Source organism: Sylvia atricapilla, chromosome 13 (assembly GCF_009819655.1).
Source record: "Sylvia atricapilla isolate bSylAtr1 chromosome 13, bSylAtr1.pri, whole genome shotgun sequence".
Lineage (NCBI taxonomy): Eukaryota > Metazoa > Chordata > Aves > Passeriformes > Sylviidae > Sylvia > Sylvia atricapilla.
In genome coordinates, this window is record NC_089152.1 from 5,655,621 (window position 1) to 5,676,858 (window position 21,238).

General features: G+C 41.9%; 1 protein-coding gene across 1 annotated transcript in view; it reads right to left on the minus strand.

Annotated features, from left to right (window-relative positions):
• The window catches only part of MCTP2 (multiple C2 and transmembrane domain containing 2), a 100,929-nt gene extending 81,053 nt beyond the window's left edge, over nt 1–19,876 (minus strand). The window contains exons 1-5 of the mRNA XM_066328277.1: nt 19,283–19,876; nt 13,957–14,019; nt 12,667–12,775; nt 1,762–1,904; nt 878–954 (exon numbers count right to left, since the gene is read on the minus strand). Coding sequence (XP_066184374.1) covers nt 878–954; nt 1,762–1,904; nt 12,667–12,775; nt 13,957–14,019; nt 19,283–19,813 — 923 coding nt within the window. The 5' untranslated portion in view covers nt 19,814–19,876. The remainder of the gene's footprint in view (nt 1–877; nt 955–1,761; nt 1,905–12,666; nt 12,776–13,956; nt 14,020–19,282) is intronic.
• Between the last annotated feature and the right edge of the window lie 1,362 nt (nt 19,877–21,238).

Here is a 21,238-nt window from a genome sequence, read left to right on the forward strand (position 1 = left end):
TGTTCCTACAGCACTGCTCACTACTCATAACTCTCCATATGCAGGTACACACTGAATTAAGTTACTACTACCTCCACTACACAGAGCAGAAGAGTGACAGGGGAAACTCATCCAAGTGAATCTTCTAATATTAATGGTTTGTATTTGACTCCAGAGATATTTATTCTGCCTGCTTTTAATCCCCCTCCATGACTCTGTTCCCTTGCTGAGAACAGGAATGCTGGTATTTACCTGGTGGCACTATCTCATGGACAAATTAACGCTTCCAGAAATTCAGATACAACAGCCACGGGAGAACTCATTTTCCTCCCCCTAAAAAAGTCATCGCACAGCAAGGGAGCATAAAAGAAACAACTAAAACTTGAATCCCTGGCTTCCAGCTCCACACTGAGCCCAAGCAGCAGCAGCAGCAGACAAAAGGCACAGGGCTTGCCTCGGCACTAAATCAGGGCCAGATGCAGCTGCTGCAGGCACGGATGGATGTGGGGGGAGGCTGGAAAAGGGGCGCTGGCAGCAGCCGGGCAAAACACTCCTCAGCCCCAGGGAGAAGGACCCCATGGGACTGAGGACAGGTCCCAAACCTTCTCCCACTCTTCCATAAATTGTCCTGGGGTAGCTCTCCCTAAACAATGCTGCACACAGAAATTCTTAGTGCCAGAACTGGGCTCCGTCCAGGCTGGGTTTGAATCCGGTGCGTAACGCCGGACAAAAATGTGTGCAGAAGATTTATCTCGAGTGATTTCTCCTGAAATCCCCACTCTCCTATCAAAAATCAGTTTTCAAGAATAGAAAAATTCCAAGCCAGAAAAGAAGCATTTCACTACTTCCGTTTCTCAATTAAGCTGCATAAATAACCTTTAATTAAATGAAGTGTTACCTATTGAGTTCAAGTTCAGTGAGCGCTACAGATGCCGAACCCATGAAGTCTGAAGTGGTTAAATCACGATCGTACACCTGGTGGCAAAATAAGACAAATATTTCCAATTTTCACATCATAAGCCAGTTTTATCCCAGGCGATGAAAGAACAGATATTTTAAGCCCTTTCAGTTCAATTCCGTATTTGAAAGATCAAAGCTTAGATATAATTCAGGGATCACTTTCCATCTCCCTGCTTTAATTTATATTTTTAGCTAAATATTTAACCAGCATTTTGAAAGTATCTTCTTAATATTATGTAAACAGAGACATGTGTGCTGCTATGGATTGTGCCTGCTCCTTTATACTCCACACGACAGCATAATGAAACGCTGCACAAAAATCAGGTACTTCTGCTTACAGATGTTTTAGCAATTAGTGCTCACAACTGGTAGCTGGTGGTTCTGGTAACTGTAACGTTCCTCATAACCAGAAAAGGCTTTGCTACTTGTCACGGCTGCATCCCAGGTAATAATTCTGTGCAGCCCCAGCCAAATTACACTCCTAAAACGTGCTTCTGAAACCGCCCCTGGTTTCCCTGAGTTTGCACAAGCACGGGGAGAGAGAAAAGAGAGAGAGCAGAATTCAGCTCCACAGCTTTAAACAGATCCAGTCAAGGAGTTTTATTTCAAACTTGGGTTTTTGCAGACGGAAAGCAAAACATGCAAGTAAAATCTGGGAAAGACATATGTGCCTTTTAATTTGAAATCGCTGAAGCTCTTAAACCGAATTGTGTTTTATGCCGTGCTGCTACAGCGAATAAAAATCAATATGTTTCTAAAGTTGAAAATAATTGCTTAAAAAAATATTGGCCAGTCTTACAAAAATCTGAGATCAAAACTTACCTTGATCCAGAGTTTTTGATCGAGGGTCTGTATGGGCAGCACAACAGTTTCATCCCAAACTGGGTTGAGGTTCTTGTAGACTACTTTACTTTTGTAGAGGGTTTTGCCATTCAGTTTAAACTTCACGTACGGGTCACTTGTACCTGTGATAAATAATTAAAAAATAATGCCTGCATGCAACTCCACAACCTTAAATTATATTTGCATAAAATAATTTAAAACACTTAATGGTAATTATCTATTTTTCAGATACATGCATGTATTAATTACCTATATAAAATTTGCTCATTCTTACAGGAAATCTACAGACAGATCCAGAAAGTTGACTGAAAGCAGGCAACAAAAAAAAAATCTTCACTGTTTGCTTGATCTCTGTTGTTTTATTCTTAAAGAGCATTAATTGTTGTTTAACAACTCTGTTAAAATTTTAATTTGGTAAAAGAGCAAATAGAAGCAGCATTGAAGCGCTATTTACAGGCCAACTAATGACACAGTGGAAGAGAGAAAATGTGATGCTGTGACTAGGAATATATTCAAAGGACCCAAACTCCAAAGCATCGTAAACTCCTGGGATAGGAGCTCCAAGGAAACCAGTAACAATAGCTAAAATACCCGTCAGGATTTCATCACTGGTGTCACTTTGCCAATTTACTTAAAACCCAATTTGAGGTTTCAGTGAAAAAATAGCGACGTTATTCATCAGCTCAGGATAAAAACCACACAGAGAACAGACTCTGTAAAACCAAGCACTGCCCAGGTAACACGTTTTTTAATCCAAGTGGCACAATTTGCCATGGCAATAATGTCCCCTGTTTTTATGGAGCAGATGTCCACGGACAGAGCGTGAGGCTCGTGCCACTCGGCAGCAATAGAAAGACTTGCATCTGTCAAAGGAAAACAGAAGAGGGAATCAACTTCTAATTATTGATATTAAACTGGTGGCATCTTCACTAACACCAACCACAGTGCAGGACAACAGGTAAGGGGGGAAACAAGACACAGGGAGGATTTAACTAGATGATGGTGGATTTAGTTATTCATACTGACTTTGCAAAAAAAAAAAATCTTCACAAGCTGCAAATAATGGGGAAAAATCAAACTGAGATATAGCAGCATCTACAATTAACTGAGCCGAGGTGCCATTCACCTGTCATATCCACTATTTTCTGTACTGTACGTTATAGTTGGAATTAAACTTCCCTCTTAACAGTTCAATTTCATTAGAAGGGTAACAGCTAAGGTGATGGTTCTGGCTGCCCCCCAGCCTGCAGCAAGGGCTGCTGGAGGAAAAGACTCATTTCTACAGCAGACCTCAGAGTCAGAAATAATCTGAACCTGTCCTCCCTGGTTCCCACTGGCCCAGCAAACACATGGCAGTCCAGGATAACCCAGCCTAGGAGCAATACTCAGTGACTTGGTGCACCTGTGAGGATGTGAAAAATCCATATTTAAACATCCAAAGCTCTCATCAGTGTTATGTGAAGACAGACCTAAACTCAAGAAAAAGCAATTATGTGTAAGCATCTATTTGGAATTATGCAGCACTGTAAAGGACTGTGCTCCTGGGAGACAGACATATTGCTAAGAATTACAGAAAGTTTTTATTCTGCTTTAATTTTAAAAGGGAAGAGTTATAGAACCTGGTCCATCCCACACATAAAGCGTGTTTCATTCACAGAAGGAAAATACTGTTGGCTTTCAAATACAGTCTGCAGCTGATCCTTTTCCTGAATAATAATTGTTAAAAAAATATATTTTTTGTAAAAAAAAAAAAAAAAAACAGCTGCAGACTTCTTAAATAGAATTTTTTTTTCCCCCTTTTTCTTCTTCTCTAAGAGAGAATAATAGTAAAGGGCCTGATCCAAAGCCAGGAAAGTCGGAGGGCAGCTTCTCATTGTTCCCAGTGGGTTAGGACTAGACCTTTCCCTAAAAATTTCTCAGAACTACGATTATATTCATATACAAAGCATCCAGCTTAAAGCCAGCACAATTTCCAGGAGTGGGAACGCACAGACAGATCATAGCCCCACAGTGTGGGGGGCAGCAGCCCTCGGAAGATGCAGAATTAAGAAATAACAGCACTGAGCTCTTTGGTGTCACTTCAAAGAGATTTTAAAATACCAAAAAAAGGTTAAAAATCCCCTGACTTTCATTTACAGAGTAAGCTGGACAAAACTGCATAATTAAAAGTAAGAATAGTAATAATGTCCACAACCTATTCCGTGCATGAGATAGCAACTGGCCAAGACAAGGAAAGCAAGTGATGAAATGGAAGCACGAAGAGACGATGGAGGCAGGTGGTTTATGGCTATAACTCATCTGCTTTTGGCACAGAAAACCCATGAAAGAGGGCAAAACCTGAAAAGAGACAGAAAAATAGAAGATACAGAATCAAAGCAAACAGCCAGCAAGTTCAATACCAACAAGCAGAAAACTCCAAGCCCTTTCTCTGAGGGTGGGAAGCAGGAAGACTACAGCTAAGTAACCCTCCGAACTGCATCATTGCTCCGAAAAGCTTTCCACGTTGTCATACAGTAAAGGAAAATAAAAGTTTGGGGGGGGAAGGAAAGGCTGCCCAGCAATGCTCACATGAGCCAGGCTTTAGCCATCGTTCTCATGTATTTATTTGTAATAAACCTTTCCTTTACATTTACACGTATTTATATATAGAAACACACAAATGTATACAAAGATTGTACATAAAGGAATATATATTAAAGGGATATATATTAAAGGGATATATATTAAAGGGATATATATTAAAGGGATATATATAAAAGGGATATATATAAAAGGGATATATATAAAAGGGATATATATAAAAGGGATATATATAAAAGGGATATATATAAAAGGGATATATATAAAAGGGATATATATAAAAGGGATATATATAAAAGGGATATGCATTTTGTTTACATAAAAAAATACTGTACACTAAAAAAAAAAAGGTGTTGGGGGGGGAAGCCATTATAAAAAGAGGCCCTTAATTAAATACGATTGCCACTCTGGGATCAGGCCTTCATGCTTGTCAGCTTACTCTCAAAATAAACATCTCAAAGCGGGGCCTCAGTGGTGTCACTTACTCCAGCAAGGCAGCCTGGGTAATCCCTCGCTGTCTTGACAGCTCCATAATGTTCCAGAGGCTTCACGGGTGAGCGGCGGCACCCGCGCCGCGGAAAATATTAATGCCGCGAATTAACGGCGAGAGGGCGGCTCACAGAAATACCCCAACAAGGGAAAGGTGTCAAGTTAGCACCGGTGTTAATTGTGAGGGAAAATGATTGTGGTGGGGTAGGGTGGGGGGTCCTGTGGTGCTCGGCTGTCGGGCTGTCACGGGGGTGACATCTCAACTAGGCGGGTGGGGGACAGGGAGCGCGGCCACCGCGTCCTACAAACAACGGGGTGGTGCCTCCGTGCCACCCAGCAGCTGGATTGTCACCTGGGTGGTGGGACACAGAGCACCTGGGGGTTGGTGGCAGTCACTGGCCTGGGTGGAGAAATGTCAGGGATGGACGTGGCGCCACAGCCCCCAGGGCCTGGCCCGGGTCACTCCTGAGGTGCTGGCGAAGCTCCCTGCTCATTGTGTCTGGTTCTGGTTTCCTCTAAGACACCCCAGAGTGCATCCAGGTGACCAAAACAGTTGACAGGGAATGAGGAATAAGCCAGGTGGGCAAACCTGTCCTGACGGGATGAACAGTGCAGACTGCAGATTACTGACTGCATTTGAATTCAGGGCTTGAAGCCTTCTGAATTCAAGCTCAGAAAGATGTCTGGGTCTATTAAAAGCTATTTATAAGAGACAATCTACAATCTCGGCAGAAAAACATAACTTTTTTTGAAAAGAGCCTGGTGATGTTAGAGATGAACTAGTCTAAAAAAAAGGATTTTTTTGTTTATAATCTTCTTTTAACTGTGACAGAAATGGATAATTTTCTGAAGAAGCCAGACCAATTAAAAAAAAAAAAAAAAAAAAGCTTTTTAGCATCCATTTCCTAGTGAAGGCAACTGAATCAACAACTTTTAAGCACGTGCATGCTGCCTCTTCTGAAAGCAAGGTCTCACTCACATCAGCTGTAGCAGTATAAGCAGGGGAATCGATTATTGTTAAAGCCAGTTGAGAATTTTGCCCCCCAAAATTTCTCTCTGGTGGGAAAAGCAAGGTGCTTTGAGGTTAATTTGTATATTGTGCAGTAAAACAAGTAGGTTCCCACACAGTAAAATATTTAAAAAAGGCCAAAATAATCTACTTCTCAGCCTAAAGCAAACCAAGTAAGAGTAAAAAGGAAGGTTGACCTCTTAAAAAAAAAAGAAAAATCATTCAATCAGCTAGGCCTCTTTCCCCATGAGAGAAAGAACATTCACCTCAGCAACAATGCTCCCTTTTACATTTTCCAATTCCTTTGCATAATACCAATTTCACTTCTAATTTCTTCCACTAACACTAAAAAGGAACAAGTGCAGGCAGACCAGGCATCACCTAAAACCTGAGAAAGTTTCAGTGAGCAAAAAAGTTGCTAGGAGAGAGGAGCAGGAGAGGGTTTAGTAGCCCAAAAAACTGTTAAGGGTGTTTTTAAATGGATACTGCTGCCCTCTAGCAGCTACCGAGAGATGGATCACATCCACTGCTTCGGAATGAGGAAAAAAAATAACCCAACAAACCCAGAAGACCCAATATAATTTCAAGCCACACACTGTTTTATGGGAGCAAACTTACTGGAAATGTAGCATATGAAACAAGTCTCATTCCATAAATAAATAAATAAAAACGACCACCAAATTGCCTTAAAAATCTTGAAAAAATCAAAGAGCAGTGGGAAATATAACCTAGACCATCTTAGGTTTTGGTTAAAGAAGTAAATTTTAATCTGAAGAAGGAAATTAAGGATTTATTTTATATGCATGTAAAGAATAAGTATCTGAAAATCTTCCTAGAAATAGAATCACTGGAGTTATTTACGACAAGGAGTAAAAGACATTCTAAAATGGAACACACATTTTTCTTTTTAAGTGGAAAACCACTACATCCTTGTAGTGAAACAGGCGAGATCAAGGCTTAAAGGGGAAATCAGGGGAAAAAAAAGTATTCTGCTGGCAGGAAATTCAGGTGATTTTGGAAAGTTTTGTGCCTAGCTAGTTTTACATGGCCAGATGGAAATGAAACATTCCGTGGAAACAAGCAGTCCCAATAGGTTCCAGGGGAAAATAAAACCAACCAGGAAAAAAAAAATACACACAAACCTCAAAAAAAAACCAGCACCACAAAAAACTCAATAAACTGAAAGGACCAGAGAAGTGTGAAGAAAGTGTGCAAATCTACAGTTTAAGGGAGGGTGATGGTGGACAAAAAAATACCTGGACGTAACATTAATAGAATGAAAAATGCAGATATAGCACTTTCAATACAAGACACTTCAGAAACACCAAAAAAAAAAAAAATTGTAATGAAACTCAGAAAAACCTACCAAAATGCCATGTGACATCCATTAGGGATATGTAAAGCACAGAATTGTATTTGATAAGAATTAGTCCAACTGAACACTGCTTTATGCCCTGGCAGAGGCTCCAAGATCTCCCCGGAGCTTTCTCTTCTGCATGCTAAACAACCCCAACTCAGTGTTGTTTCTTGTATTCTGAGCCTTCATCCTAATAAAATCTTCTTACAAGGTCCCAGAAAGATGCAGTGTGAGCTGTTAATGCAGGCAGGTGCCCCCCAAGACTCAGCTCTGACAACTTTTGGAGCCAGAACATTTTAAGAAACCTGTTTGCTAAACTACAATTCTGACACAAGAAGAGTCACAGGTATTTATTCTCTTCCTATGCTCTCATTCCTACATTTCCTAATTTAACATTACAAGGATGGGAAGACATAGATATTGCTTTTGTTTGAACTTCTCCAGACACATAAATTGCTTTTGTTTGAACTCCTCCTGTTGTTCTGATGTTCCTGTCTCAGTGCATTCCTTTCCCACAGCAGTGCAGGCAGGATGCTCGCAGGGATCAATGTGCACAAGGGCAAAGTTTCAGGCACACACTTTGCACTTCCAGAAACTGTGCCTGACACAGACAGACACTCTGAGCACCAGCCCTTGCTCACAGAGCCACATGGCATCCAGAAAACACCCCAACGATTCAAACTCTCAGCATCTGTAAATTAGCCATGATTACGCCTTTCAAAAGGAAGTGTGAAAAGTTGCCTAATACATGGCAATAATTAATAAATCTGAAGGCCTAATGATCTAATTGCAGATACCCTGAAAACAGAGAAAGTCTAAATTAATCAGCGTGTTTGCAGAGAGCGATTCAGCCTAATTGCTCTGAGCATTTGCTTTCCAAACAATTACTTGCTCTAAGCTGACAAACACCCAGCACAGCACACACACATCCCTTCCTCTGGCACTCTGGTATCAGCACAGACCCAGGCAGTGAATCACACAATGATAAAACACCCTGAGCTGGCAAAACCCACCGGGATCACCAAGGTCTAACTTCTGCATAACCCAGAGCTAGGAGTGGTGGGTTCCTGCAGGCTCACTTCTGCTCTAAGTTAGAAGCGTATGTTATGTTATTCTACAACCTTTCTCTCCTTTTATTTTGTCCCTGGGAAGGCTGATCTCTGGCACAGCAGGCAGGGAGCCCCCCAGGACCCTCTGGCAGTGGGGGCTGTGGGATGTGAGAGCAGAGGGTGATGTGCTGAGGACAAGGAAAGCAGGATACACCCATCCAGGTGTTGCATCTTCTGTACTCCTGCACCTCCCCTTGCTCCCTTTGCATGCTCACCTCTATCGTGAGAGGAAAGAAATGAGAGGAAAACCAAGGTGAAGCAACAGGAAACAAATAAAACCTGAAAGGAAGAAACAGAGACAGGGCACAAAGGTCCTGTAAAAGATCTACAAAACACAAAACCGGGTGGGAAAGAGACACACACAAAGTTCAGGCTGGAACAACGTGGTTAAAGGGGAAAGAAAAAGAAAAAACACACCAACCACAGCCACATCCAAGAACGGTGTTTCTTGTAACTACACTGTTTAACAGATGAGAAATGAACTTTAAAGCACAGGATTGAGAAATGGGAGGGGCTTCTCACCCTCACAGGCACGCAAAACCCAGTTTCTGTTTATTCTTACAGCAGCAGAGTTGGGTTTGCCACCTGAAGGCAGGCAGCCCTCCCTTACAGCTGTGGCATCACTTTGTTCACTGCTCTGCAAGGGTGGAGCAACGTGCAGTCAGAGCATCCCAGTGCCAAAAGGCAGCAGGACCTCTGAGATTTCTTTGGGCTGACTCAAACAACCAGGAGGCATCACCCTGACCTGGGAAGGTGAAAATGGACTCCAGCCTCTCCCAGCTCAAAGCATGAAGCTGAGCTTCACAAAACAAGAGCCAACAAGGCCATAAAACCACAAACGGTGTGACAAGACGCAAACACTTAGAGCACAAGTGATTTTTTTTAAAGCCAGATGAGATATCATCTCTCTGTTCTGCCAAGCTGCTACAGTGCCTCATAGATTTGTAATCAAAAATAAATACATTTCTGCTTTCTTACTACCTGCAGTATTAAAATTACATGGACACAAACTCCTTGCCAACACTGAAACACATCTAGTAACAGTAATACCACAAAAACCACATGAAAATCCAACTTCTGGTGCTGTGTATGTACACACAGAGACCCATAACCTCCAATGTTTGGCTCATCCCCTACAAGAACTGTAAATGTAGGACCCGTGCACTGCCCAACATTGGCCCCAAAGGTGCACACAGGTAACAAGTGAAATTTAACGTCTGCTTAGGAAGTTTCTATTGTGACTGGGTGAGACTGTAAGCAAGTAAATCAGGCTCCAAGCAAGCTGATGATCAACAGGTAACACCTCTCTCATGCTGCATCCCTAGACAGGACACTGATTTTAACCCAAAACACGGTTTTTTGGAGCACCTCTGCTTTCCACCAGAATCAAGATCCTGCTCTAGAAGCACTTGGATTTCCTGGCTGGGGCACACTTATTGGGTGTTGCTGTACAGAAGCTTTTTCTTTTACTTATCCCTCAAAAAGTACATAAAAGAGGAGAAGAAAACACTGAAACTCTGATTTATTTTTCTTTTCTGCATTGTTGTGCAATTTAGGAAAAGCACATGCATCTAAACCAGTCTCCTGGGCTGATGCACCCTCTCTAAAGAGAGCAGTACAAGGAGAGGAGCTGCAGAAAGTCAGGGACTGGAGAGACACAAGAGACAAATAAAAAGCAATGCAAGGAATAAAAAAGGAAGGAAAAAATAGGAAAGAGCAGATGTTAACAGGATTAACACTATGAAGAGGGAAAAAATGTAATAAAAATCTGGTAAAGTGAAGGAGGAATTTATATCATACCAAAGGGAACATATCCTGGAAAGAGCAGTACATAGTGAGGCAAAGAGTCTGAAAAAAATACTGGGGAAGCTGGTAAAAAATGAATTCTTAGAGGTCCTACAGCCTGCAGTTCTAAGTAGAATTCCTGTTCACTTTTACTTGGCCAAGCGTTGTTATTTTCTAATTAATAACTGTTAAGCATATAATGAATAAGTTCAGGGACAAACCTGTGAATTTGAAGAGTAGTGCTAGGATATTTTTTTTAGCAACAGCTGTTTTTAATGTCATTAAATATTTCTCCTTGGTAACACACCTTAGATTTATTTTTATATATATACACAGATGAATACTTTTTACACGGGGACAAAACAGAGGCAGCAGCAGACTGAACAGGAGCACAGGAGACTTTACTCAGCTGCCAGGAGAGGGCATCACCCACCCACACTGCAGCCCCTAAGCCTGAGCTATTTCAACTGCTGTAAAATGAAATTAAGGGGAAAAGTGCAAATGTGAGAAGAAGGCAGGACACCACACTTAAATACCATTTTCTTTACCTTTAAGTAAAGAAACTCGCTCAAAAAAAAGTAAACTGATGGGTTTGATGACTGCTTTGAGATTTTTTTCCAGATAAATCGCTGATCGCATAATAACTGAAAATTAAAATTTAGGGAAATTACAATACTTATGTCAAAGCTTATTTAGGCTACAGATGCTGAGGCATGAACTCTCCGCTCAGTCTGTGGTGAATATTTTGCTAAATTCAAATTATTCAGAGCACACTGATACAGCCCAGCACAGCAGCTCTAAGCAGCACCAGGGCGGGGGGGAGAGGAGGGAAATCACACACTCCCAGCCCACAAGTTCTCTCTGAGGCTTTCTCACTCTGAAGAGATGAGCAGAGCTGACAACCTCCCACTCTCAAAGGCACACTGAGGAAGCCCAGTGGTTGCAGGTCAAGCCCCAGCATCACACAAAGATGTCACATAACCAGAGTGACAGCAGAGGCCTGTAATGATGGGCATCCACAGCAGGCTTTTTTTTTTTTTTTAAGAAGCCACCACTGCAGCATGGTGGTGACTGATGAATAATCATTAAGTCACTGTTTTCTCCCCTCCTGCTGCCTGTGCAATAAAAAGCAGCAGTTTTACTGAAGGAAGCCATCACCTCACTTACTCAGTTTACGAAATGAGAGGTCATTTGCCACAAAGCAACAGAGACTCATCAAAAGGGATTTTTTTCTCCCCTTATGTTGTTTCGCTCTGCTGTCCAATGCTTCACAAAGACAAGCATTTGCTTTCTTACACAACAAAACACAGCCTAGAGCAAAGTATGCTCTGTCTTCTCTACAAATACTGCTCTGCTGGAATTGCTCATTTCTAGCTTTTTCATAGGAGCAGTTGGATGTGTCCTGACTTGTGCAGCCTGCTAGTAAAATCTGATGAACTGCTACACTGTTAGGAAATACAAGCTTCTGTATAACCAGTAAAGATCTTAATCTAAGTACTGGTTCACTTCTTCCAAAAGCTGGTAGGAAAAACAAGCATACACTCAACCAAAAGTTACTGTTTTGTGAAGCCATAAAAATCCAGCATGGAAAAAATTGTCTGAGATAGCAGATAACAGAAATCCCAAGGAGCACCTCGTGGGAGAAGCCGAATCAGACAGGTCCCTCCAGGTGCAAACCTTCACAGGCCTTTAGGCTGTGCAAGCTTATTTTGTTTAAAACCGAATGAACAAACCTCATGGCTTCGCCTCAAAAGAAACTGCTCAGACATTTTGCAAGACAAAACTACCAGAACTGTTTCCACATGCAAGAAAAAAAATATCAAATCATGACTGGACATATGGAAGAGCTCTCTGACAGGTTCAGAGGGAAGGTCCTGACACAGCTGCTGTCTCAGAGTCCCAGAGCCTGCACAGAGCCTCTGGCAGGACAGCTCTTCCCTCCACAGCAAGTGACTGGCTGCTTATCAGCATTTTTCCTCCCTCTTTCAACAGCCTGAAGAAAAGCCAGGTTGAGGGCAGGCATTTTTACACCTCTTTTCCAGGAATTCCCCAAATATTTTGCAATTTATTTGGTACGTCATCTGAGGTTGGGTTTGGGGTTTTTAGCATGCTGTCATTGTTCAGACACACCCCAGGTTAGAGAGGATTTTTGGCTTACAGCCCTGCTCCTGTGGTTTCCCCCTTTTATTAACACCTTTGCAGATAACCCCAAAAGCGCTCCTAAGAGCAGCTCATTTAATAAATCTCCAATTATTCTTTGTTTTGGTTTTCTTTTTAAGCTCAAATGGAATTTCTTGCAGTTCCTGAATGGGTAGAGGTGCTGAGGGCAGCCAGGAAGGAGCTTTGCAGCTGCACAGGCAGGAGCAGGAGCAGCAAGCAGAGGGCAGCTCTCTCCCCTGTGTATCCAGAGAGGATAAAACCTGACCTGGAGGAGACACACGAGTCCATGACTTGCTGCACTGCAGATAAGCATCCAGCTCGCTGCCAAACTGAGATCAGAGATAAAGGAGAGCTGTGTGAATTCTAAAGGAAGCCAGAGGAAAGGTGGGGCTCACCACAGCGATCCCTGATAACCAGGTTCCTGCCTTCCTTCAGGTGGATGGTCAGCAGGTAGGCAAAGGGGCTGGGCAGGTCACTCAGGCAGTCGTTTGCTTCCTCCAGAGCCTAAGGAGAACAAAGGAATCAGTCACACACCTCTTGAAGCAGATCATAAATGAGGCAGGTGCGCTCCCACTGCTGCAGAGGAAAAAGTTCTGCCCCTTCCTTTAGGGCAATCTTTTACAGAAAGGGAAAAAAAGGGAAAAAAAAAAGAAAAAAAAAAAAAAAGAAAAAAAAGAAAAAAGAGGGAAAAGAAAAAATATTTCTTTCCCAGGCTTTACTTCACTGTGCAAGTAGCTAAGTATCAGCATCAAGTATGTTCAACAAAGCAAGGGTTTTACCTGAAAATGAGTGGTGATAAAACAATCACAAATGTATGCACAGGTTTTCCAAATACTATCAGCTTATCAGCACATTTTTTTTTCTGAGCTGTTTCTTGTGCATTCAGAGCATCCCTCAAGCTGGCAGAGACCCCTAAAGATCACGGAGTCCTTTGCATCCATCTGACAACCTCAGGGGGTAGAACACGTTTCACACAGCTACTGAGAGGAGACAGCAGCATTTCTTCATGCAGCTCCAAAAGAGAGGAGCCCAGTGGCAGCCAGTGCTGGCTGGGAGCTTTAGCAGAAGCAAACTCGAGAGGATTTTTGCTCATCAGATCTGCTGCCACAGGGTTACACAGCTCAGCATCATCCTCCAGCCACAGCACTCGGTGAAAACAGCTCTGGACAGCACTTGAGGAATTATCAGAGGCAAAGTGAAGTTTGCATGTTTCCACAAAGCCAACATGCTTTACATGAGAATAACATGGCAGAACTGCCAGCGCCTTTTCATACTGCCCTAAAACTGATTTTGCTGTCTGTCAAAGCCCACAGTGGTGCTATTCGCTGTATTTGCTTTAGTCCAGTTTGTTCCTACGCTGTTATTTGAGTGTTTATGCTGATGCTCTCATCAGTTACCAGTACAATATTGATATTACAGAGTACTTCAAAAAATCCAGAATGTTTGGGTCTATTCAAAACATCAGCAACCACTTCAAACTACTAAAATCCCAAACAACAACAAAAACACAAAACCTCCCGTAAACACACAAAATCCCCACAAAGAAAAGGAAAAAGCAAAACCCACGCTGGGCAAATCTCTAGATGGCTTCTTCACCTGATGAGTTCTTAAATTTGTAAGAAGCAAAGAACCTAAAGCTAAAATAAGTTGTGCTGCTGATCAAGCTTCAAAATGACAGGACTTACCACTTGGTCATCAAAATTTTGAGATGATAGGGAAGAGTCAAAATCCATTTCTCCAGATGGGAACTATAAAACAAAAGATACAATGAATTAGACAACAATACAGGAAAGAAAATGCTCCTAGCATCAGTCAAGAAATTACTCACAATACATGTAATGAATGAAATGCTCTTACTTATGCATATAGATAATTTAAATTTTTTTCCTGTTTTACAGTAACTACACTTAGTCTCTTGAGCTTAATCCAGGAAAAATAAGTGCCTGCTACCAGCTAGGAATAAATTTCTTCTTCTCCTTCCCAGCACTGGGTGCTGAAGGTCCTTATCACAAACTCTCCTGATTTCTGCAGGTTGTTGTGTCTGGTGGCTGGCTGCTCTCACTGACCACAACTTCTCCTTCACCATTCAAAAACCAAGTTCCACTTAAAGGGTTTTTAAATAGATTTTTTTTTTTACTCGGTTTGGTGTTTGGAATTGATTTTTTTGTGTGTGTGTTTTTTGTTTGAGTTTAAATAAAAAAGTTCAGAGGAAAAGAAATTATGGAAGGGAAAGGTGTCCTTTTTTGGATGAATTAATTTTCCTTCCAGTAGTTGGTACAGCGTTTTGTTTTGGATTTATGGTGAGAACAATATTGATAACACATTGATGTTTTTAGTTGTTGCTGGACAAGTACTGTCCCTCTGCTGAGGAACTGGCTGGGCATAAGTCAGCAGGTGATAACAACTGCACTGTGCACCACTTGTTTTGAATATTTTAACTGTTGTATCATTTTTATAAAATAAAAATATTTTATTTGATAGAATATTTTATAAAATATTCTATTCAAATATTAATTATTTTTAATTATATAAAAATATAATAAATGTAATTAGCTTTTTATACTTTTATGTTAATAATACATAAAACATTATTGCAATAATTACCTTCTTTTAATAGTACTTTAATAAATACTTCCTTTTCTGTTCTTTCCTGTCTTTATCTCAACCCACAAATTTTACCTTTTAATCCCGATTCTCTCCTGCATATGATGGCTCCCAGTGAGCAAGGAGTAAGTGAGAAGCTGTGTCATATTTAGCTGCCTGGTGGGTTAAACCACGACAAAGGAGAAAAAAAAATACAAAGAACATGTACTGCCCCCACCTTCCTGCAGTAATTGGAAGAGCCAAAGGATTTTTTGTCTATAGGAGAGGAAGTCAAACATTTCTTCCTAAATACTGATTAATCCAAAAACTTGAGGCTACTTGTCTAAGTGATTCATCAGCCAGGACACTTCTGATGCTCTTTTGGCTGCTCCAACAGCCCATGACCATCATTTAAGCTTGAAGAGCACCTACGTGCCTGGGAAACTCTTCTGGTCTGATGCAGGGCAATCACAGCCCATTCAAACACAAAGATTTATGCTAAAGATCCTCATTTCTCCGTCTGCAGAAACACACACAAGGTGGAATTCGATCCTCATGAGAAAGTGTTTTCATGTGCAGTGTGGTAACATCCCAGTCTCTCAGACGAGAGCAGCATTGTGTGCAACCCTACAGAAACATTGAAAAGTCAACCAGCTCCTGCACCAAAGTACATAAGTCTTAGCTGTATCGACATGCTGAAATAAACATAAATACCCTTTGAGTAATTCTCTTCCTCCTCCTCCCGCAAGTATATATATTACATATCAGGAAGTACAGTAATCCAGCATTGCAAGTAAGATTTCCCTTGCAGGACAGACAAAATCTAACTTTATGGTTCCCACAGTAATCGTAACTTGGCCACCTTGCAAAAACACATTAAAAGTGGAAAAATTATCATCATAAAGAGCACCAGAAGAATTTTCTCACACAATGGAGCTGAGTTACAGCTGCTAGGGGAACCCTAACTTTGAATTTTCTGACTAGTATGCATAAAATCTCACTCATGTGCATTAAATTTAGTGTTTCTTGGAGTCTCTGGCTTCACAGGAATCTCCTTCAGGCACCATCATTGGCAATGGTAACGGTTTCTCTTTACAGCTTGTTTTACATGGCACAAACACAGGATCAAAGAACTGCATTGAAATTATAATAATTTTAAAAGTATTGTCTTGGCTAGCTCAATATCATTTATAAAAAAAATTACTCTCAAAAATATGATTTTTTCTTTATTCTGTATTTCGTTTACTTGCATTACACTCACAGATACTGAACAATTACAATTTTAACTAGAAAAACCTGGGTGTTTAATTTTAGCTCCACATAATATAAATTACTGTTATTCTAGGTAGCTAACTACGAGATCAGGGACTATAGATAAAAATCTTGGTGAAAACATGGTCGTGAAACCTTGATTTTATCGGTGACAAGAAGTGTCAAACAAAAGTGGGCACAATCCAGCGGGTCAAAGCCCCAAATGTATCTGCATCAAAACAAATCAAGCAAGAGCAGATGTATAAATATACATAAATTGGAAGTTCTTCTTGACAAGCGTTCCCACCTCTGCCTCCCCTTGTTTTCTGCAGAAGAATTATTCAAAATACATGACCACTGAGTGCATCAGCCACAGGACAAGGCTCTGGGTTGCCAGTGACTCACTGCGAAGTGTTGGCAAGGAGATAAAGAGATATCAGAGCACCTCAGCAATGACAAGTGGCCATGGACAAAACGCAATGGCAACAAAAAATGGCATTACAGGAACCCTTTATCCGTCATCTCTTCTACTTCTTCTTCTTCCATGAATCACGCAGGGATTCATTCAACACAACTTCACTTGCTTCTGCAGGCTTGCCTAGCTGGGTGCAATGGGGAACAGAGAGCAAATGTCTCGACAAATGGAAAAATGACGCCTGTGGGCAGAGCCTCGGCGGGGATGGGCTGTGCTGAGCACCCACAGCTCTGCAGGAGGGCTCAGACAAATATGAAAACCACAAGTATAGCAAAACTGCAAGCTGATCTCACCCACGAGGCCTGGGGAGCATCTCACGATATCAGGTGGCCAAAGATAACCAGGAAATGAGGAGGTGGCATGTGATAAGCAAATCAGGGGGAGAAGAAGCTCAACCTATATTTCTGCTTTTTTTAGTTTGTTTTGTTTTGGGGATCTGCCTTCCTTCTTGATTTACCTCCCTGGGCAGAGAGTGATGCTCACACAAGAACAATGTGAACTCTTGTGCTCCTCAGGGCAGCCCCACCCAGCATTCAGGGACCAAAAACCTCTGTAACAAACTATTCCCATCCGAGGCACACACACCACAAATCCGGTACCTGTTCAATTAAGCAGAAATGAAACTGAAAACTGAAGCTGTCATAGAATCATAGAATATTGAGGTTTTGGTTGGAAGCGCCTTTAAAGATCATTTAGTTCAAACCTCCCTGCCATGGACTCCTTCCAATATTGAATTTGTTTTTCACCAGATTCAGTATAATTAAATTTGCTCAATACTCCTCATTCATTTCTACTTCCCTCTGCTTCGCGCTCTCCTTTTATTTTCGAGGAAAAAGATTTTTATAAGTTGCACTGGAGGCAGATAACGGTAAGGAAGCAAATCATCTCACACAGAGAGATTATTTGCCATACAAATAAACACTGAATGATTTACAGACACTAACAAATATAGAAATACTTATTTCGGGAAAGATGTAAGTGCTACAGAAAATAAGCCAGACTCAGACTGTGCATCTGGATGAAACTTGACTTGAGGTTAAGCTATTTCATCACTATACAGGTACTTCATTCTCCTAGAACTCTCAGTTTGCCCAAAATCAAAGCAGGACTTAGTATTAACTTCATCGAGCTGAGGTAGATTTTAGATTAGGGTTTCTGGCATACAACAGCAGGAAAAAATTGCCACTACTGTTAAAACAACCTCGAACTTCTAAAATAATGAGAGTACATATTTACCATATACCTAGTGAGGTGCTACAACTTTTGAGTAATGTTTGAGCAGAGAAACACAGCACTATTTCAGTTGCTTTCCTTAGGTACCCCTCGAAACAATGAACACTCCAGCAAGATGAAACCAATTTGTGAACAATTTAGTATCACTAAACCGCAAGTGATGGTCACTAACTACCAGCCTGACACTTTGCATCACAACAGAGCGGGAGACAACACCCATTTGCTAGGAATACACAGACCTTTGAGATGCAAAACAAGAGGTTTATATCAGAAAGGACCATTTTTCCTATACCAGAGCTAATCATCCTTTTAATCGTGAAGTTAAAAACCATTTAACCTGTGAAATCCCCATTCCCATGGGAGGACTTGAAATAAAAACGCTTGATTCCCATTTTTGCATCTTGGATGACTACAGAGGCAGCTCCCACAAGTGCAACAATCAGGCAACGAGAAAAAGGCCTCAGAAAGTTCAAAACGTAGCTTTCCCATAGAGATCTCAATAAGAGCAGACATACTTCCACAAAATATAAAATAAATTTTGCCTGAAGTGTGTCCTGCAGCCACAATCTTCACCTGCTGTCTATATAATGAAGCTATCATACAGCTCCTCGGGGTTCCTAATTTGCTCAGGCCAGGCAGGAATTAGTTTCATGACAACGTTGGTCTCTGATCCTCCTGTGCATGGGACCTTATGTCCAGACACAGGTAACAACCACAGAGGCAGAGGGGAAGGAAAGGGGGATGAGACAGGGCGTACAGAGAAAACACTTTAGTTTTTCACCTGTTTAAATCATCACTACAAAACTCCAAAAAACAGTCATGAGAATGATGGTACATGTTCTGCTCCCTTTCACGTGCTTGTTTTGGTTAATTCCAGGTACAGGCAGAGTTCACCTCCCTCAGCCATCTTTCACCTATTGCCTTCACCAGAGCCCTGAGTGGGTGGATGGCAAATTGACTGTGCTACACAGCAATCCTGGTAACTATATTAACTAAAAAGCAAATGCATCAGCATCTCATTTCAGAGCTCAAAGAACTGCAACAACTTTTGATTTAATCAAGCAGTTCCAACAAATGTGAAAAATCTGAAGTATCATTACAAATAATAGGAGAATAAAAGAACGAAAAAAATCGGAGCAGTGTTACTTGCAGCCCCGAACTGACAGGAAGAATAGCTGAATTAGTCTTGAATAATGTGTGTATCATGTAAAGTTTAGGCTTATTTGTATTGCTCATTCATTCCTTGAACAGAGGCCCCTCCTCAGAGAATGGTTCGGGTGGGAAAGGATCTTACAATTCATCTCATTTCATGGGCAGGGACACCTCCCACTACACCAGGCTGCTCAGAGCCCTGTCCAACCTGGCTTTGGTTGAATCCTCCATCCCTTTATAACCCCCAAAAAATCAGGGAGAAGCACCAGCAGCCCACAGGAGGCCCCACAGAGCCTCGCTGCTGCTCCAGCACCCACCTCTGTGCTCTCGTCGCTCAGCGCGGCGCTCAGGCGGGAGCTCTGCAGCAGGTCCAGGAGATCCTCACTGGGTTTCCTCCCCGCCTGGGACACGGGGCTGCCCACAGCCTCGGCTCCTCGTGAGGACAGCAGGTGAGTGCCCCCAGTGTGCGTGTCCGGGGCGGTGACTGTCACCTCCGTGCGTGTCCCCTGCTGCGACGCCCACAGCCAGTCCTCTCCTGCTGCCCTCACCGAGGTGTTCCTGCTCCTCAGGGACACCACAGACCTGGAAAAGCTCCTGGGGGAGCTGCTCAATGGCACCTGAGCGCTCGAGTACGTCGTCTCCTCTTCTTCGTCTTCTTCTTCTTCCATGAGAGTCTCCACCTCCAGCATGTCGGGCACTGACACGCTGAGACAGCGGTCCAAGGAGTGGCCCTTCCTCTCCAGCATCTTGACAGACCTCTTCTTCGTCTTCCTCACACTCAGGTTCCGCAGGAACGGTCGGGTCTTCTGTTTCAGGGATCCCCACACGGACTGTTTATCCAAGTCCATTGCTGCAGGGGGAAATCTCAGCGATGCCTCCTCCTGCACAGAACAGCTCCAGCGATTCCCAGGGTGACTAAAAGGAACGTAGGAAGGAGGCAAGTCAATCACAAAAGTGAACAGCCGCTCAAGACTATGATTCATGTTGTCTCATCTTAAAACTTTCAGTCATCTCCCTGAACAGTTAAAACGGAGCATGTCACATCACTAAGTGCTTCCAAATACAATCTGGTGGGTAGGTTTGATTATTTAGGAGGAAAACAGCCAGAGCAAGTATTTATTCCCACACAAAAATGCAATGTCTGCCCACTACTTCATGATTGCTAAGAGGGGACATTATATTTCTTCTTCTGTCAAGTTCTAATTTGTGAAAACTTGAGGTTTATCCAATTAGAAGCTGTTTCTGTACAAAGATTACTGATGGGAGTTAAATCGTGATAATGCAAGCACACAAAACATGCTGGCAAAGCTGCCACTGACGTTTCTGCTGCCACTCTCCCAGGCCATGTAGGGCTCTGTTGGCTATTTCCAAGGCTACATGAATTCTTACAGGAGGTGCTGCTGGCACATATGAAAAACAGCTCCATGAACTAAGCAGCTGAGGCTGAAGAGGGCACATTGAGCATGAGGACCCCAAAACACTCCCTTACATTAACCCACTGTCAGTGAAAACTTGTGGAATTATTTTTCCTTATAAAGTAGGCAGTTGAGGAGAAGAATACAAAAATGGATGGGTGGATCACTTTTGAAAACCCACTGGTGGACTCACCTTTAAGTTGATTCACTGTGAGCATTTACACAGCTAGAAGGGTCAGGAATAAAAGAGCTAAAACAAAATCATTCACTGCATGTACATGGTCAGGGAACAGGGACACACCTCTGTGCACAGGAATATCTTCACAGACAGACTCTTCTGTGGTTAACAGCTGAGCAATCATCCTTATTCTGTGAAAAAAGGTGGTCAAACCATGATCAAAACTCAGTAAGGAAAAAGCTGGTGAAACCTGCAGATTTACTCTTTTACAGTTACTTACACAGAGGTTACAGCACATACCATGTCCTCAGAAATATACACTCATTAACTACATCAGGACTGCTTCCTAAACTCACAGCACATTTACCTTCTAACTGTTGCATAGTCAACAAAAAATTACTTCCCATTGTTTTCCTGATTACTAGGAAAAACACCAGGACAGACAACAGAAACATAATTCTTAGATTAATTCACACAGAGAAATTACTGCCTGCTTTCAAAGAAATCGACTCTTGCATTCATTAATTTGAATGAGGCTGTATAACCAGTTACTTAATAACTTATTTAAATAACTTCATGACTAAGCTTGCCACACTTGCAGAGTGTTCAGGAATCTACAAAAAAATTCTCTAACTACATTACTGTGTAACCAAAGCTGCAAAATTCTCCCCTCCCCCATC